The sequence below is a fragment of the Sitophilus oryzae genome, unplaced genomic scaffold, assembly GCF_002938485.1.
Source record: "Sitophilus oryzae breed Bouriz unplaced genomic scaffold, Soryzae_2.0 scaffold_499_pilon_pilon, whole genome shotgun sequence".
In the NCBI taxonomy this organism is placed as follows: domain Eukaryota; kingdom Metazoa; phylum Arthropoda; class Insecta; order Coleoptera; family Curculionidae; genus Sitophilus; species Sitophilus oryzae.
In genome coordinates, this window is record NW_022147083.1 from 1,475,771 (window position 1) to 1,490,864 (window position 15,094).

A 15,094-nucleotide genomic window follows, 5' to 3' on the forward strand; every position below is an offset into this window, starting at 1 on the left:
CATGGTATATGTAAAGAGGGTGTTTCAAATTCGGTTTATCATTGAGATCTCGGACACGGTCAGAGATATAGGGTGACTTACATTGAGGCACAGTTGCTTCCTAAATCCAATGATGAACCGTTTAGTAATTATTGAATTTATATTTGTCATTTCCGGAAATATGGCGGAAAAACTAAAATTTCCAATTTTCGTTTTAATTTTTTACGAGTTTATTTTGACAGTTAGAAAAAATCTATAAACACTATATTCCCAAAAAAACCTTTTCCAACACCGAGAGGCAAGCAGGGACGTATCACCAGTTTTGCCGCTATTGCTGGGCAAGTGAAAATGGCGGTGCTGCCAATAGATTTCCCAGAGGTTGCACTGACCACTCACCAGCAAACGGCTCTAGAAGAGGCGATATTGGACAAAAGTAGTAGAAACACAACGATCCACAAAAGGAGGGTCAGCTACGTTTTGCGGGGATACCCTTTCGGATGAGCATGCTCCTCACAGATTGTGTCTCTCAAGAATCGGCGGATTGGTTGGTGGAAACGGCACCTAAGCTTAAGAATTGGCAAGGGCCGGGACTGGTTGGAACGAAGGGAGGAAACTAAAATCGCGAAAGATGCGACCATCACGGTCTTTCTGCTGAGAAGCAAGGGGAAATACACCACCTACCTGCTGAGCCTTATCCGAACTAAAAACTTCAATGTAAGGATATCGAATTGGCGAGTCATCAACTCGAGGTAGGAAGTCCACACAATAGCATTGACCTCAAATACAAGGAGGCAATAGAGAAAGAAGGATATATCCTCTATTATAGATTCGGGACAACAGCGGTATCAGGTCTAAGGAGAGACCAAGTTAAAAAGGTGGAAAAAATGGAGACAGGTCCTCCAGCTTCCACCTCACGGGTACCTCAGCTGGAGACAAGCTTCTCGACTGTAAAAAGCACGGATGGCCAAATCCCAACCGTAAGAGGGTGTATAACATACACTTGCCAGAGGAGGATAGGAAATACCCTGTCCCACCTACAACAGGGAAATCCTCAAGTATGATGGGTTATAGACTGTATGATGAGTTATAACTCAAGGAAGGGAGACACAATAGACATATGTATCCATTCCCGTTAGTTTCATGTGATAAAATTCAGAAATATAGCAAAGTGGTATAAATTGTATAAAGAAGTCGATTTTTTTAAGACCACATTAAACAATAATAATTGTTAATTCCCAAGATTAAACATAAACATAGCCGTAGTTAATAGCATTAGCGTAACTAGCAATTTATCTTGGGGGGGGGGGGCTGGTGCTTTTTTTTAAATGAAGAATAATTTAGAAAAAAAAAACATTTTTGAATAAAACGTTTACATGAATTTATCTATCAATAAATTTCATAGACTTGGTTATCAAATCGTGTTTCCGTAGATTACTTGAATACCTACAAATTTTCAAAAAAAATAAGAAATAACTCATTTTTTGTAGATTAGTCAACAAAACTAGAAAACGTCATTTTTTCTATATAACAAGCAAATAAAACCTAATACGTAGTTAAGAGTCATTATTCAAGATTTCTCCGGGAGTGCCCAGCAGTAGCTAGGGGGGGGGGCCGGCATCCCCGAGCACCACTGTAGTTACGCCAATGGTTAATAGTCTTCAAGAAATTAATTTAATGGGTCAATTATAAGCTCTCTTTGTGGTTCTTTAACTCTTGTTTAGATATTAAGGGTTTTCAAGATGTTAGTGTTTGTGGTTTTCAGAAATTTGGTTGCACTACGTAAACCTTAAATTAATTCATACTCCAATTTTGAGCAAGAATGAAAAAACAAGAATATTTCGTGTACCAATTGAACGAAAAAAAAAGGCAAGAGCATACTGTATTTAGAAGATTTTTAACAAACAAATTGTATAATTAAACGTAAAAAAAGTAAATAACTATTTTCATCGAAAAATGTAAATGTCACTCGTTAAAGTCCGAGCTAAAATCGCTAAAAAACTTAACAATTTCCACAATAAATAATACATTTATAGCAAGATATTGATTCCGTCATCTACTAGGCAAATAAAAACAAAACTCATCCTGTCATATTTTTTAAACAAAAATGTCTAAAGTTATTAAACTAAATAGACTGGCTTCTTACTTATCTGACTTGCTTCAGCTAAGAAGCCTCCCCCGCATAATTGTGATCCAATTGCAACTTCGTCCGAATAAAATTCTAGTAATAAATTCGGCCCTGTAGAATTTATCAGAGATGGACTGGAACCAGGGTGCCCTGTTAGATCAGCCAATAACGTGGAAGATAAGGAACTGCCATCTCGAATCTTTAACCACTGATTACCGCATGGCAAATAGAACTGCTCAACTCTAAATTGTATAACACAATCTTCGTCGGCCTGAAAATATAATGATAATTAGCTAAAAAAAAGGCTCATCGGTGGAAAAAATTCCCACAGTTTTGAAAATGATTTTCAACAATTCCTCTTGACTTGGGCTGATATGTGTCAAAAGTCCCCGAGCTCGAGGAGTGGGGAGGACTTAATAACATTATCTTTAATAACATAGATTTTTTGTAATTTAAATTTCATAATATATTAGACTGTACAAATTTAAAAAAGAATATCGCAATATACAAATTCAGGGAACCAGACCTCAAATGCTAATGCTTCAAATGTTTCGTGCTACTTTAACATTAGAAAACTAGGAGGATAGAAATCTTCAACTCTGGGCAATCATGGCCATAAACCATTATTCTTGGTTTTCTTATACTTTCTACAATATTTTCAGTTGCGCTAAATACTAATAATAAAAAAATGCTGTAAAGCAGGCAGAAATTAATCTTTAACTTGCAGTTATTGTTAAGCTCTGTGTGCACTAGTGCTCTCCAACGGAAGACAAAAAGTCACGATGCAATGAAGACTTGAAAGATAACATAAGGACCTCTTAATATTACGATTATTAATATGAAAGGTTAAATTTAGACTTTGGTTGGATTTTAAACGCGAAAATACTCGATATATATGTATATGATATAATATGAGAAATAGTGTTAATTTTGTCAACCCTGTAACTCTTAAAAGGTTAGACCTATAAAAAAACGCATTCAACCAATTTTGTAGAGAATTTTATGAGCTACAATTTTCTGTATAGGGTATTTTTTCGTAGATGTCTTATTTTCCGAGGTATAAGTTAAAAAGTCATAAAAATGACATTTAACAGTCCCCTCTCCCCGAGCTCATCGTCTATCTGCAGGGACTTTGGACACATATCAGCCCAAGTCAAATCATTTAAAACCATTTTCAAAACAAACCTACGATTTCTCTAATTTGACTGGGCTATACAGGGTGGGTCTTAAATAAGTGCAAATATTTTCAGGGCTGGTAGATCTTGATAAAAGAAACATATTTTCTCATTACCATTTTTCAGATAAGTCCAAAATAACAGAGTTATTTAAGTTTGAAAATTAAAAAAAAAGAAAATTATTTTAAATTTGAGTCACCGGATTTTTTTCTGTAATTGCATCCCTTTTAGTGCCGTAACCATAGAGTAAAGCCGTAACTATGGTAATATCAGAGATTAAGAAATTATACCGTGGGAAAATTTGCGTTAAACAGGCAGTTCTAAAAAGTTTTCGAAAAATATACAGGGAAATTTAAAAGAAAATGCACGATTTTCAACATCTTTTTTTTTGCGAATATTTCACTCATGTACAAAAATCACATATAAAATCGAAAATTACCCGGCGAAAATTTCCCGCAGAATGTCTAATAAGTGTGTGTTGTGTGTTGCTTAGAGATAAATTATTTTTAATAGGTATTCTAAAAATGTCTCGATTTGGAAACGATTCTTTAAGTGCAATTGAAGAAAAACTTGCCGAAGGTAAGCCGAAAAACACTATAATTAATCGCCAGTATGTATGGAAACAGTATATGGACTTTATAAAAGATAGAAACTACATTTTGGATGCGAACATCTCAATCTTGGCACTGGCCAATATTTTGACCGATTGGGCATTTAATATGAAAAGGAAAAACGGCCAAGACTATAAGGATTTTTTTTGTTTAATTTTATTGCTTCATTTTTAAATAGATTTGTTTTAATATGTTCAAATAAATGTTTTTAAAAAATCTATGTATTTTCTTTTTTTTTCGGGAAATATTCTACCCAATTACACTCGTGCATCAAAATTAACCTGATAATTTTTATGCACTTGGGTAATTGCTTCCGAAAAAAATCTCATAGATCCTGAGGTCGAAATATACCACCCCTGAAAATATTTGCACTTATTTAAGACTCACCCTGTATATAGCCGCGGATCGCTATTCGGCGAGTAAACAAGGTTGCAGTTCCGAGTAAACAAAGTTGGCCTAGTCCAGTACCCACGCATCAAAAAGAAGAAGTTAATTACAGCTATTGAAAATGTTTGTCACAATGGGCCACCAAAGTTCGATGTTTAATATTTTAAAACTATTACCGTTAATTGAAATAGTTGTATTTCACTCAACAGTATTACATTTATAATTCCATGTGATGAAAAAAAAACGGCGTCCAGTTGGCTAGGAAATGACGATGGTTGACATTCCCCAGATAATTTTATATATAAAATGACAGTGATTTTCATTTCCAAGTCATCTCCGACGCCGTTTTTTTTTCGGACGTATTGTATAATTATAAATCTAGTCTGTTTTTTAGTAATTTTTAACATGTAACAAACTTACAGTTGAGGGTTGGAACCTTTGGTGTTACACAGCAAAATAAACTTAGTTTATCAGTTTATAATCATCTGCTGATAATGCTAACATGGTTAGCGAAACGCGCGTCCCGTGTAAAAGTAAAAGTGTTTTGGTGTATTGTGGTGATTTAGTGTTTTTATGTAACAAACGTTTGCTTTATAGTCCGCGAACCTTCTTTTTAATTGACATGGTGCTCGTGGAACAAAATCCCCTAAAGCTAAATGTTTGCAGTTGGTAACTTGGATCGCACTTATTTTGAAATACTTGTTGCATGTTACTCGCTACTAGAGAAAGATATTATATTCTATATTAAAAACTTTGTAATGCTTTAGAGTCTTGTTATCTCAAAATATATTTAAGAATATTATTTGCTATTTAAACTATGAATTTGAACATTGTAATAAATTTAGAGAGTTTAAACCCTAGCTGCACGCTACTGGTTTAATCAAATTATGCACTTTGTAGGTAATTTTATAAGCAATAATTTTGATTAGAAACAAGTTAACTGTATCCGAGATATTTTTCAAAAAATAGAAATCGTACCTTTTGGAGTGGTTTTGGGGTTGTTTGCACAGTCGGAGGGATGCTAATTAACTATAAAAATTCAGCTTTAGGGGCTTTTGTTCCACGAGGCAGCTTAACTACCCTGGAATATTACTAGAGTATTACGGAAGGTGGTAATAGCCCATACCTGTATTAACCAAAAAGTTCTTCCTGGACAGCTCTGACTAGAAGTCGCTAAAAATCTCTTTGGTTTTGCATGACCTAAATGAACAACGCAACCACATCTACAATATGGACCGACTTCGGCTTCAACTTCCGGTATTTCGTCAGCAATTATGTCATTGCCTGTAATGCTACCGGCATAAAAGCATTCCCAGCTTGATCCCAGAGTTGTACTACATTTTTCAGTTTCCACAGCTGGCCCCTGTAATATTAAGGACATAAAAAATAGTTAGGATATGTATTTTAAAATATACGGAAATAATCAAAGATATTTAAACTCAAGAGATACAATTGTTTACCTTTTTCCTTCATCGGCCATTATTCTATCCTTATTTTCGCATCTCTCTTACACCGAAAACATTTGCCAGATTTACCTGTATATTGGTAGTAGTATTCGATTAAATACCACAACCAATTATTAAGTAATAAATAATTTCGTTATATTTCTATAATATATCAAGTACGGGGTGGGTCAAATTCGACTTCGCTTCTAAATGGAAACGCCCTAAATGGATTCGCTTTTAAATGGAAACACCCTTTTCTATAGCAGATAGACGAAAACTAATATCGGTGTCTGGAGCTCAATTTTCATCAAAAACATGATGGTGAAAACCGCACATCAATATCTGTTACCGTTTCGGAGTTATGGGGTGTTTTTCAAAAATGTGCATTTTTAACAAATCGCTGTAACTTTTTTGCTATGGAAAATTTTGTATTTCTATGAAAACATTTCCAAAGCACCTTTTAACGTAGAATTTAATGGTTGAAGTATAAGTTTTTTAAAATTAATAATTTAGGAGTTATCAACAGAAAATTGATTTTTTATTTGGGACACCATCTATATTTTTAATTAACTGAAAAGAATTTAAAATTACCTTTCCAAAAATATAGCACACTTAATATTTTGTTATAATCCCCTTCGAAATACAGAATTTTTAAAAGTTTGCCGCTTTTAACTAGTAGTAGGCTTTGGACCCCTTATTGATGATATGCCCTTAATGGAAATTGAAAACATACTTTTCCAGCAAGACGACGCACCGCCTCTGAACGCTGAAGTTATCAGCAAATTTTCGCAGCCAATTTCAAGAATAATTTAATAGCTAACCAAGATCTTAGCCGTAGGCCGTTGGGGCCGCCTGATTTAGTGCCCACGGATCTAATCCTATGGATATATTTGCAGAAGAATAAAGGTTCCATATTCTTCCGTACAATCTAGACAATCATTAGAAATACTTAGCAGTTATGAGAGGGTATCTTTCACCCCCACTGTGTTAATGAATTCCGCAAGAAATGTCCGATATGTCGAACACCTGTAGCAAAATCTCATGTCTTGGTTTGCTATTTATTTTTATTTTTATTTGCTATTGTTACGGATTCCGTGGGTCCACTAATTTAAACTCACGATAAAATACTTAACGAATTTATTTTCTCACTTTATACACAATTACTAACTTATAACACACAACAAACTAACTATTTATAAGATTCCTTCACCAAATTGTCCGATTTTCAATTTCCACGCGGTATATTCAAATTTCAAAAACTGTTTCAGTTGTCGATGGCTCCGGCTTATATACTCTATTGACTGCTTCTCGAAATTTCCCCAATTCTCGGAAAGCGTACTTCTTCATACCAGACAATTCCATTGTCTGATTCCCTTACTTCTCGACTTGACTAAAAGATGGCGCCTGAAAAAGTCTTCTAATTTCTGGCGGATACGTTGCGGTTGTGCAGGCAACCAGTAATACATTTTTAATTTCTGGCGGATACGCCATTTTTCTTGACATTGCCCCCTTCTCAAATTTGATCGTCCCGATCAAGGTTTCCTGTCTGGTATCTCTTCAATCGATCCAGATGAACTACTTTCATCTTACTTCTAGGGCTGCGTTGAATCCGGTACACAACATCATTTATCCTCTTGATGACTGTATAAGGACCTTCCCATGCTGGAGTTAACTTTGGGGACCTTCCTTTCTTGCGCTGTGGGTTATACAACCATACCCTATCGTCCTGTTGAAATCCCGTAGAATTAGCTCTGAGGTCGTAACGAGCTTTCATCCGGTCACTGGCTAGCGTAATCTTACTTCTCACGGCCTTATGAATTCCCAATAATCTTTCCTTCCTAACGATTCTTTCGAACGACAGTCCAACGTTATCTTGTTCCATTTTTCCTCCAGATCGAGTACTTGGTCCTTGTCTAGCTGCGCAAATCTTACAACGTTGACACCATTTCTTAACATCTTCACAATAATCCACCCAGTAAAAACGGTCTCTCAGCTTGCTCAGGGTCTTGTTTACCCCAAGATGGGCTCCAGTTTTACCACCATGAATTTCTTCCAATACCTGGGTGACTTTCTTCCTTGGTACCAGTAACTGAGTTGTTACGGTCCTGCCATCCGCACTTTCCCACGTGCGCTTTAACAATCCATTCTCAATCACCAGTGAATTCCACTGAGCCCAGAGAGCTTTGAAAACCAGCCCTCTGTCCGCAATATCCTGCGACGGTGGTCTCTCGCCGTTACCTTCCTTGAGCCGTAGTATTGCTCCGATGTCTGGATCTTCCATTTGATCTTTCCTCAATTGTAACGTCGTCCATTGTTCGTCAGTTCTCAGTTTAAAATTCTTTACTCTGATAGTGCTTTCGCGATGTTGCATTTTCTTGTCCAAGGTAGCTCGTCGTCGATCTAGGTCGTTGTCGATAATTTGTACCCGTCCTACACGGCACCCAACGGTTTTCTCTAGTTTCCCGAACACAGTCTTCTTGGTATCACCAGGTATCATCACAATTTCCGATGATCTTTCTTCCATATTTCCTGGTCTCTTCTCGTTAGATACAGAAAATTCCTCATTTCCGATTTTCAGGATGTTTCTACGGTGATCGAACGAAAAACCATGTTGACTGATCACATCCATACCCATGATAAAATCATCTTCAATGTCTGCCACTAAAACGCTATGCCGAAACTTCAAATTCCCTAACTCCAATTCCATGAAAGCCTCTCCCCGTACAACGGCCATTTCCCCCGTAACTGTACGTAAATACACTCTTCTTCTAGAGGCATCATCTTCAATCCTTGCACCGAGTTAGTCCGCACCAACGATACCATAGCGCCTGTGTCCACAGTCATTCGAATTCTTCTACCATTGACCTTCCGTTGATCACCAAACTGTCAGCGGTTTTCCTAGACTCTAACGGAAAACATCCTAGGGGCTCTGTTTTCTTCAGCCAATACTCGCTCATTAGTGTTGATTTCCTGGTGCTTATGTTCTCTCGATGGTAAACGGAATCGCATTTGGACGCGGCAATCCCGTTTGATGTGGCCATTCCTGCCACATCTATAGCAACTTATGTCCTGGGATCTTCCGATGTGCCGATGTTCTCTGGATGGTGAATGGAATCGCATTTGGATGCGACAATCTCGTTTGATGTGGCCATTCCTGCCGCATTCATAGCACCTCATATCCTGGAATCTTCTTTGGTTCTCTGTCTGGGTGTTGTTGACTCTCTTGTTCACTAGTAATTCACATAGTTTATTAAACATCTCCTCCAAACGTATGTGAGAACTCTTTGGCTGTTCCTCAACCGTTACCGAGCCTATCTTCGGTTTAGGAATGGCGCTAAATGCAGCTTCTATTTCCAGCGCCCTGACGAGTACTTCGCTGCTGGTAGAAAATCGCGATATTTGCAGCGCCCTCTGTAATTCATTGTCCCTCAGTCCGCTGATAAAGCACTGAGCAGCGAGTTCCTCCCTAAATCCTTCCGGTGCTTCAGGATACGCTAGGTGTACCAGCCGACGTAAGTCTGCTTCAAATTCCTGCAGACTCTCTCCGGACCTCTGCAGGCGTGTCTTGATCTGGGCCTGGTAAAGTTGGCGTCGATGTTGGTCGCCATATCTTCTGTCCAGTGCAGCGACCAAAGTTTGGTATTCCTGCTGTTGGGCTGCAGGAATAGTTTGCAACAGTTCTAGGGCAGGGCCACGCAGCGCGATGACAAGTGCCGCTGCTTTCTCCTGGTCAGTCCATCCGTTGGCAGCGGCGGCTGCTTCAAACTGACGGTGGTACATTGTCCATGTCGTTTGTCCATCGTAGGTCGGGGCCTTAAGGTTCGCAGTTCCAGAGACGCCAGGTGTCCTTGCTTGTACCTTGGTCTTCTGTATGTCCATCTCTAATTTTTCCATTTTCTGCTGAAGGCGTTCCTCCAGATCTTCTACGACTTCTTGGAAATGGTTCTCCTGTCGTTTTTCCAGGTCTTCAAAATTCTTCTGTAGTCGAAATTCCTGATTTTCTAAAGTTTTCTTAAGACGGTCCTGATCTTCTTGTCTTTCTTTTTGGCGGCGCGTTTCTATATCTTCTAAAATTTCCCTCCATTCATTCTTCTGACGACTTTCTAAATTGCCTAAAATTTTCTCAAGCCGGTCCTGTTCTTCTTCTTTGTCTTGTTGTCGTTGAATTTTCATATCTTCTAAAATTTTCTCAAGCCGGTCCTGTTCTTCTTCTTTGTCTTGTTGTCGTTGAATTTTCAAATCTTCGAAAATTTTGTCTTGATTTTCCAGAATTTTCAGTAGGCGGTCTTGTTCTTCTGCTTTCTCTTTTCGCAGCTTCTCTTGTTCTTCTGCCTTTTCTCTTCTCATATTCTCCATAAAATCGCCTAATAGTTTGCTTACTTCCTCCATTTTCTTCGCTTGTTCCCTTGTACCAACCATAAAAATACTCTAATTCGGTCTAAAAATCTTCCAATCCACTTAATTTCTTCTTAAAATCCTCTTGAATCCCACTTCTGACACCAATTGTTACGGATTCCGTGGGTCCACTAATTTAAACTCACGATAAAATACTTAACGAATTTATTTTTCTTACTTTATACACAATTACTAACTTATAACACACAACAACTAACTATTTATAAGATTCCTTCACCAAATTGTCCGATTTTCAATTTCCACGCGGTATATTCAAATTTCAAAAAACTGTCTCAGTGGTCGATGGCTCCGGCTTATATACTCTATTGACTGCTTCTCGAAATTTCCCCAATTCTCGGAAAGCGTACTTCTTCATACCAGACAATTCCATTGTCTGATTCCCTTACTTCTCGACTTGACTAAAAGATGGCGCCTGAAAAAGTCTTCTAATTTCTGGCGGATACGTTGCGGTTGTGCAGGCAACCAGTAATACATTTTTAATTTCTGGCGGATACGCCATTTTTCTTGACACTATTTATATTTATTTAATGGTGAACGCTTATTAACAACATGTGCAGAGTATAATCTTTGCATCACCAATACGTGGTTCATGTTGAAGGACAAGTTTAAAGGTACCTGGAAACATCCTAGATCAGGCCACTGGCATCAATTGGACCACATAATCGTTCGAAGGACGCATCTAAGAGATGTTAGGCTCACAAAAGCTAGAGTAGATGCCGAATGCGGCACTGACCACCGACTTTTAATTTCAAAAATGAAAATCCAGTTAAAACCCAAACATCCACGCTGTAAAAAGCAAAACAACATGACCAGATTGAACGTACGGGATCTAGAGAACAAGAATACCGCCGACGCCCTCCGGGAAGCCATCAAAGAATCACTTCCACCGATAACTTCAATCTCAATATTGGAAGCTGAACAAGACTGGACACAATTAAGGGATGCGATTCATAAAACCAGCGAAGCAGTACTGGGAAAGTCGAACAAAAAGAAACAACCAGACTGGTTTGACGAAAATCAACAGCATATACAGGCTTTTTTGGAACAAAAGCATAGAGCACATCAAGCCGTCACTGCAAATCCACTTAATCCAAGACTGGTAGATAACTTTAAAGCAGCCAACAACACCCTTCGAAGAGAACTGCGCCAAGTAAAGGATAACTGGTGGTCACAAAAAGCGAATCAGATTCAAGAGTACGCCACTCATCACGATTATCGTAAATTCTTCGAGGCTGTAAAAGAAGTATACGGTCCAACTAAGAAGGTAAGCTGCCCAATCATGGCTCAAAATGGCGAACTTCTAAAAGAGGAAGAACAAATCAGAAATCACTGGAAAGAACATTACAGCCATATCCTTAACCAAGAAAACAACCCCAATATGGAAGCACTAAACACAATACCTCAGTATAACAGCCTCGATGTATTAGACATCCCAATAACAGAACAAGAAATAAAGACCTCCATAAAACAGCAACAAATCAGCTGGCTGTGACGCGATTCCGGCGGAAATCTATAAGTGTGCAAGTAAAGAAATTATGGATCATCTTAAGGCTCTCTTTGATGTCGTATGGGAAAGCGGAGAGGTACCTCACGATTTTCGCAACGCGAATATAGTGAATATATTTAAGAACAAAGGAAGTGCATCAGACTGCGGTAATTACCGGGGAATTTTGCTATTAGCTATCGGCGGAAAAATTCTTGCAAAAATAATGTCAAACCGCCTGCACCCATATATAGAAAAAAAATCCTCCCAGGATCGCAAACGGGTTTTCGTACCAACCGCGGCACCGTCGATTCCATATTTTCCATCCGTCAACTACAGGAAAAAGTAAAAGAGCAGCAGTCTAAACTTTATGTTGCATTCATCGATCTAACAAAAGCCTTCGACTCTGTGAACAGAGATGCGCTTTGGGCAATTATGGAAAAGTTCGGAGTACCCAACAAATTTCTTACAGTGTGTAAAAGCCTCCATAACAACAAGTCAAGAGTGTCACATCGTAGATCACTGAGCGACCCATTCCTAACAAATACAGGAGTTAGGCAGGGATGTGTCTTAGCGCCTCTCCTATTCAACATATTCATGGCAGCGCTCTCCATTATAGTGGACAGCAAACTGCAGGAGAGAGGATTGGGCATTAGATACAGATATGACGGCGGTCTGTTCAACATAAAAAGACTCAGGGCAAAAACACGTACAAAATTTATCACAGAACTTCAATACGCTGACGACTGCGCTCTAGTTGCAAACACGGTACAACAATTACAAGAAATGTTGAACACATATACCTGGGCATACGAGGCTTTGGGCCTTAAGCTGAACATCGGCAAAACTAAAATCATGTGCACTCCCCCGGAAGATCACAACAATGCTATAAAAATCGGAGAAGAACTATTCGAATATGTGGCGGAATTCAATTACCTTGGCAGTTTGATTTCGGAAAAGGCCAATATTGACTCTGAAATTCAGCACAGGATTAGTAGCGCCTCAAGAGCATTCTGGAAATTAAAAGACAGGGTTTTCTACAATCATGACTTGAGTACAAAAACAAAACTTGCAGTATACCGAGCAATTATAATCCCCACCATGATATATGGGAGCGAAACCTGGGTGCCTTACCGCCGACACATGAACGCATTGAACAAGTTGCAACAGAGACACCTTAGACAACTCTTAAGAGTCCGGTGGTTCCATCATGTCTCAAACGTATCGGTCCTTGAAAAATCTAACTGCGAGAGTATTGAAGTCATGGTCACAAAATCCCGCTTAAGATGGGCTGGTCACGTATGCAGAATGCAAGAAAACCGCATACCAAAATCTCTGCTTTACGGTGAGCTTGTGGACGGTAAGAGGAGGCCGGGTGGACAACTGAAAAGATACAAGGACATTTTCCACGAAAATTTAAAGGGAATTAACATGCAGAATGAGTGGGAAAAAGCAGCTCACAATAGAACTCAATGGAGAAGGGTTGTAAACTCAGTTAACAGCGGCAACCAAAAAGTAGAGAGGCAACAAAGCAATGAGATTTTTGAATGTCCGGAGTGCGGTAGGCAGATAACATCACGTATCGGGCTTTTCAGTCACAGAAAAGCTCATGAAAGAAAACGCCTTGCGTGACCATTTTCTTTATGTGTGTCGAATACTCGTCAGCGAGTAACGGCTGTATGTATGTATGTATGTATTTTTATTGTTATTAGATATAGTTTAAATGTGTTGATGTTGGTTAAATATATTTTAAATTGTTATAAAATTCTGCATCTCTCATAGCAAATATTATTTTCGTTTTAATGGATGCTCACAGCTAGAATTTTTTTGCATTACAGCCGGTGTCGTTCAAAGCCTACTTATTTAAAGCGGGCGAATTTTTATATACTCTAGCAAATAGCAAGTGTGTTATATTTTTGGAAAGGTAATTTGAAATTATTTTCAATAAATTAAAAATATATAGTTTGTCCCATACAAAAAATCAAATTTTCTGTTGATAATTCTTAAATTATTAATTTTAAAAAAATTATACTTAAATCATTAAATTCTACGTAAAAAGGTGCTTTGGAAATGTTGTCATAAAAATACAAAATTTTCCATAGCAAAAAAGTTACAGCGATTTGTTAGAAATGCATATTTTTGAAAAACAGATATCGATATGCGGTTTTCACCATCATGTTTTTGACAAAAATTGAGCCCCAGACACCGATATTAGTTTTTGTCTATCTCCTATAGAAAAGGGTGTTTCCATTTAAAAGCGTCGAATTTGACCCACCCTGTACATTAATTTGCTAACGTCAATTTTTTCATTTAATGCTTAACTGCTTAACTATTTTAAATTTTATAATGGAATAAAAATATTATGATCGTGTTTCTTTTAATAATAGAAAGCAGTTTGGCAACGTCAGTTTTAGAAATATGCCGGCGTAGTACAACGGATTTCGAGGATGGATGAAAATTCCTAGATTCTCCTGTTGCGATGTTGCTATGCCGCCGATCAAGCTCCGTATTCTTTATTTGCAGTATTATAGTATTTTTGCGTTATTTTGTGGACTTCTGTGGACATTAATTTGAAAATATGGTGCATTCATGTATTGTGTACAAGAGAGTGTATCATTTAAATCCAAGTTTAACTTTTCGCCGGTAAATAAAAATAAGCAGGGTTAGGTATATTATTATATCCTCTTCTCTGTAGATCAGAGGCGGACCTAGACATAAAAAATAGCAGATTTCTAAATTATATTTATTTTTAGGTTTATTTTTTAAATCGTATATTTATTAATTTATTATGTTTTTTAAATTATATATTAATTAATTAAATTATTTGTAGAAAAAAGGTACATGGTACGTACTAATTACTAATAACTTAATAATAATTTCTGTTTCCCTTTTAAGAAAGGGTATTGAATAAGTAGAATCTAGTTACCCACTTGGGTTTGACAAATCATTACCTACCTTTTGTGAAAATTTTATTGGGGTGTTCGTAAAAATACAAAATTTTCTTTCAAAAATGGAATTTTGCGACCTTACTTTTTTGTTGCCGTTACAATTTAATACGGCTTTTGTTTTAAATTTTGGTTGCTATAATGTAAATGGACATCTTTTGACATACATATAATTAATGTACTTATTGCATGAATTTTATGACTACTACATTTTCTTGTATTTTTACATTTTATTGTATTGAAATTCTTTGCACATGCACTTTTTATTATTTATAAACAATATGAATTTTCCTTTGCAAACCAGAGAAAAAAAACTAAATATTTTTTAAGACTAAGGGAAGAACTGTTTACTAAACAATCGCCATTTTATTTTATTTATGATTTTCTAAAATTATCGCTAGACTTTTCTGATGACTGTATTATAATATCAAATAATTTTGTTTAGATGTGTAATTTCATTTAATGACATTCATTTATCGAATTTTAACTACAGAGCAGACTCCCTATTTGTTCTCATTCTTTCACTAC

At 37.2% G+C, this 15,094-nt stretch overlaps 1 protein-coding gene across 1 annotated transcript in view; it reads right to left on the reverse strand.

Annotated features, from left to right (window-relative positions):
* LOC115886870 overlaps positions 1 to 15,094 on the reverse strand; it is a 145,625-nt gene that overhangs the window by 19,992 nt on the left and 110,539 nt on the right. The window contains exons 9-10 of the mRNA XM_030906195.1: positions 5,404 to 5,640; positions 2,123 to 2,375 (exon numbers count right to left, since the gene is read on the reverse strand). Of these exons, the coding sequence (XP_030762055.1) occupies positions 2,123 to 2,375; positions 5,404 to 5,640 (490 nt within the window). The remainder of the gene's footprint in view (positions 1 to 2,122; positions 2,376 to 5,403; positions 5,641 to 15,094) is intronic.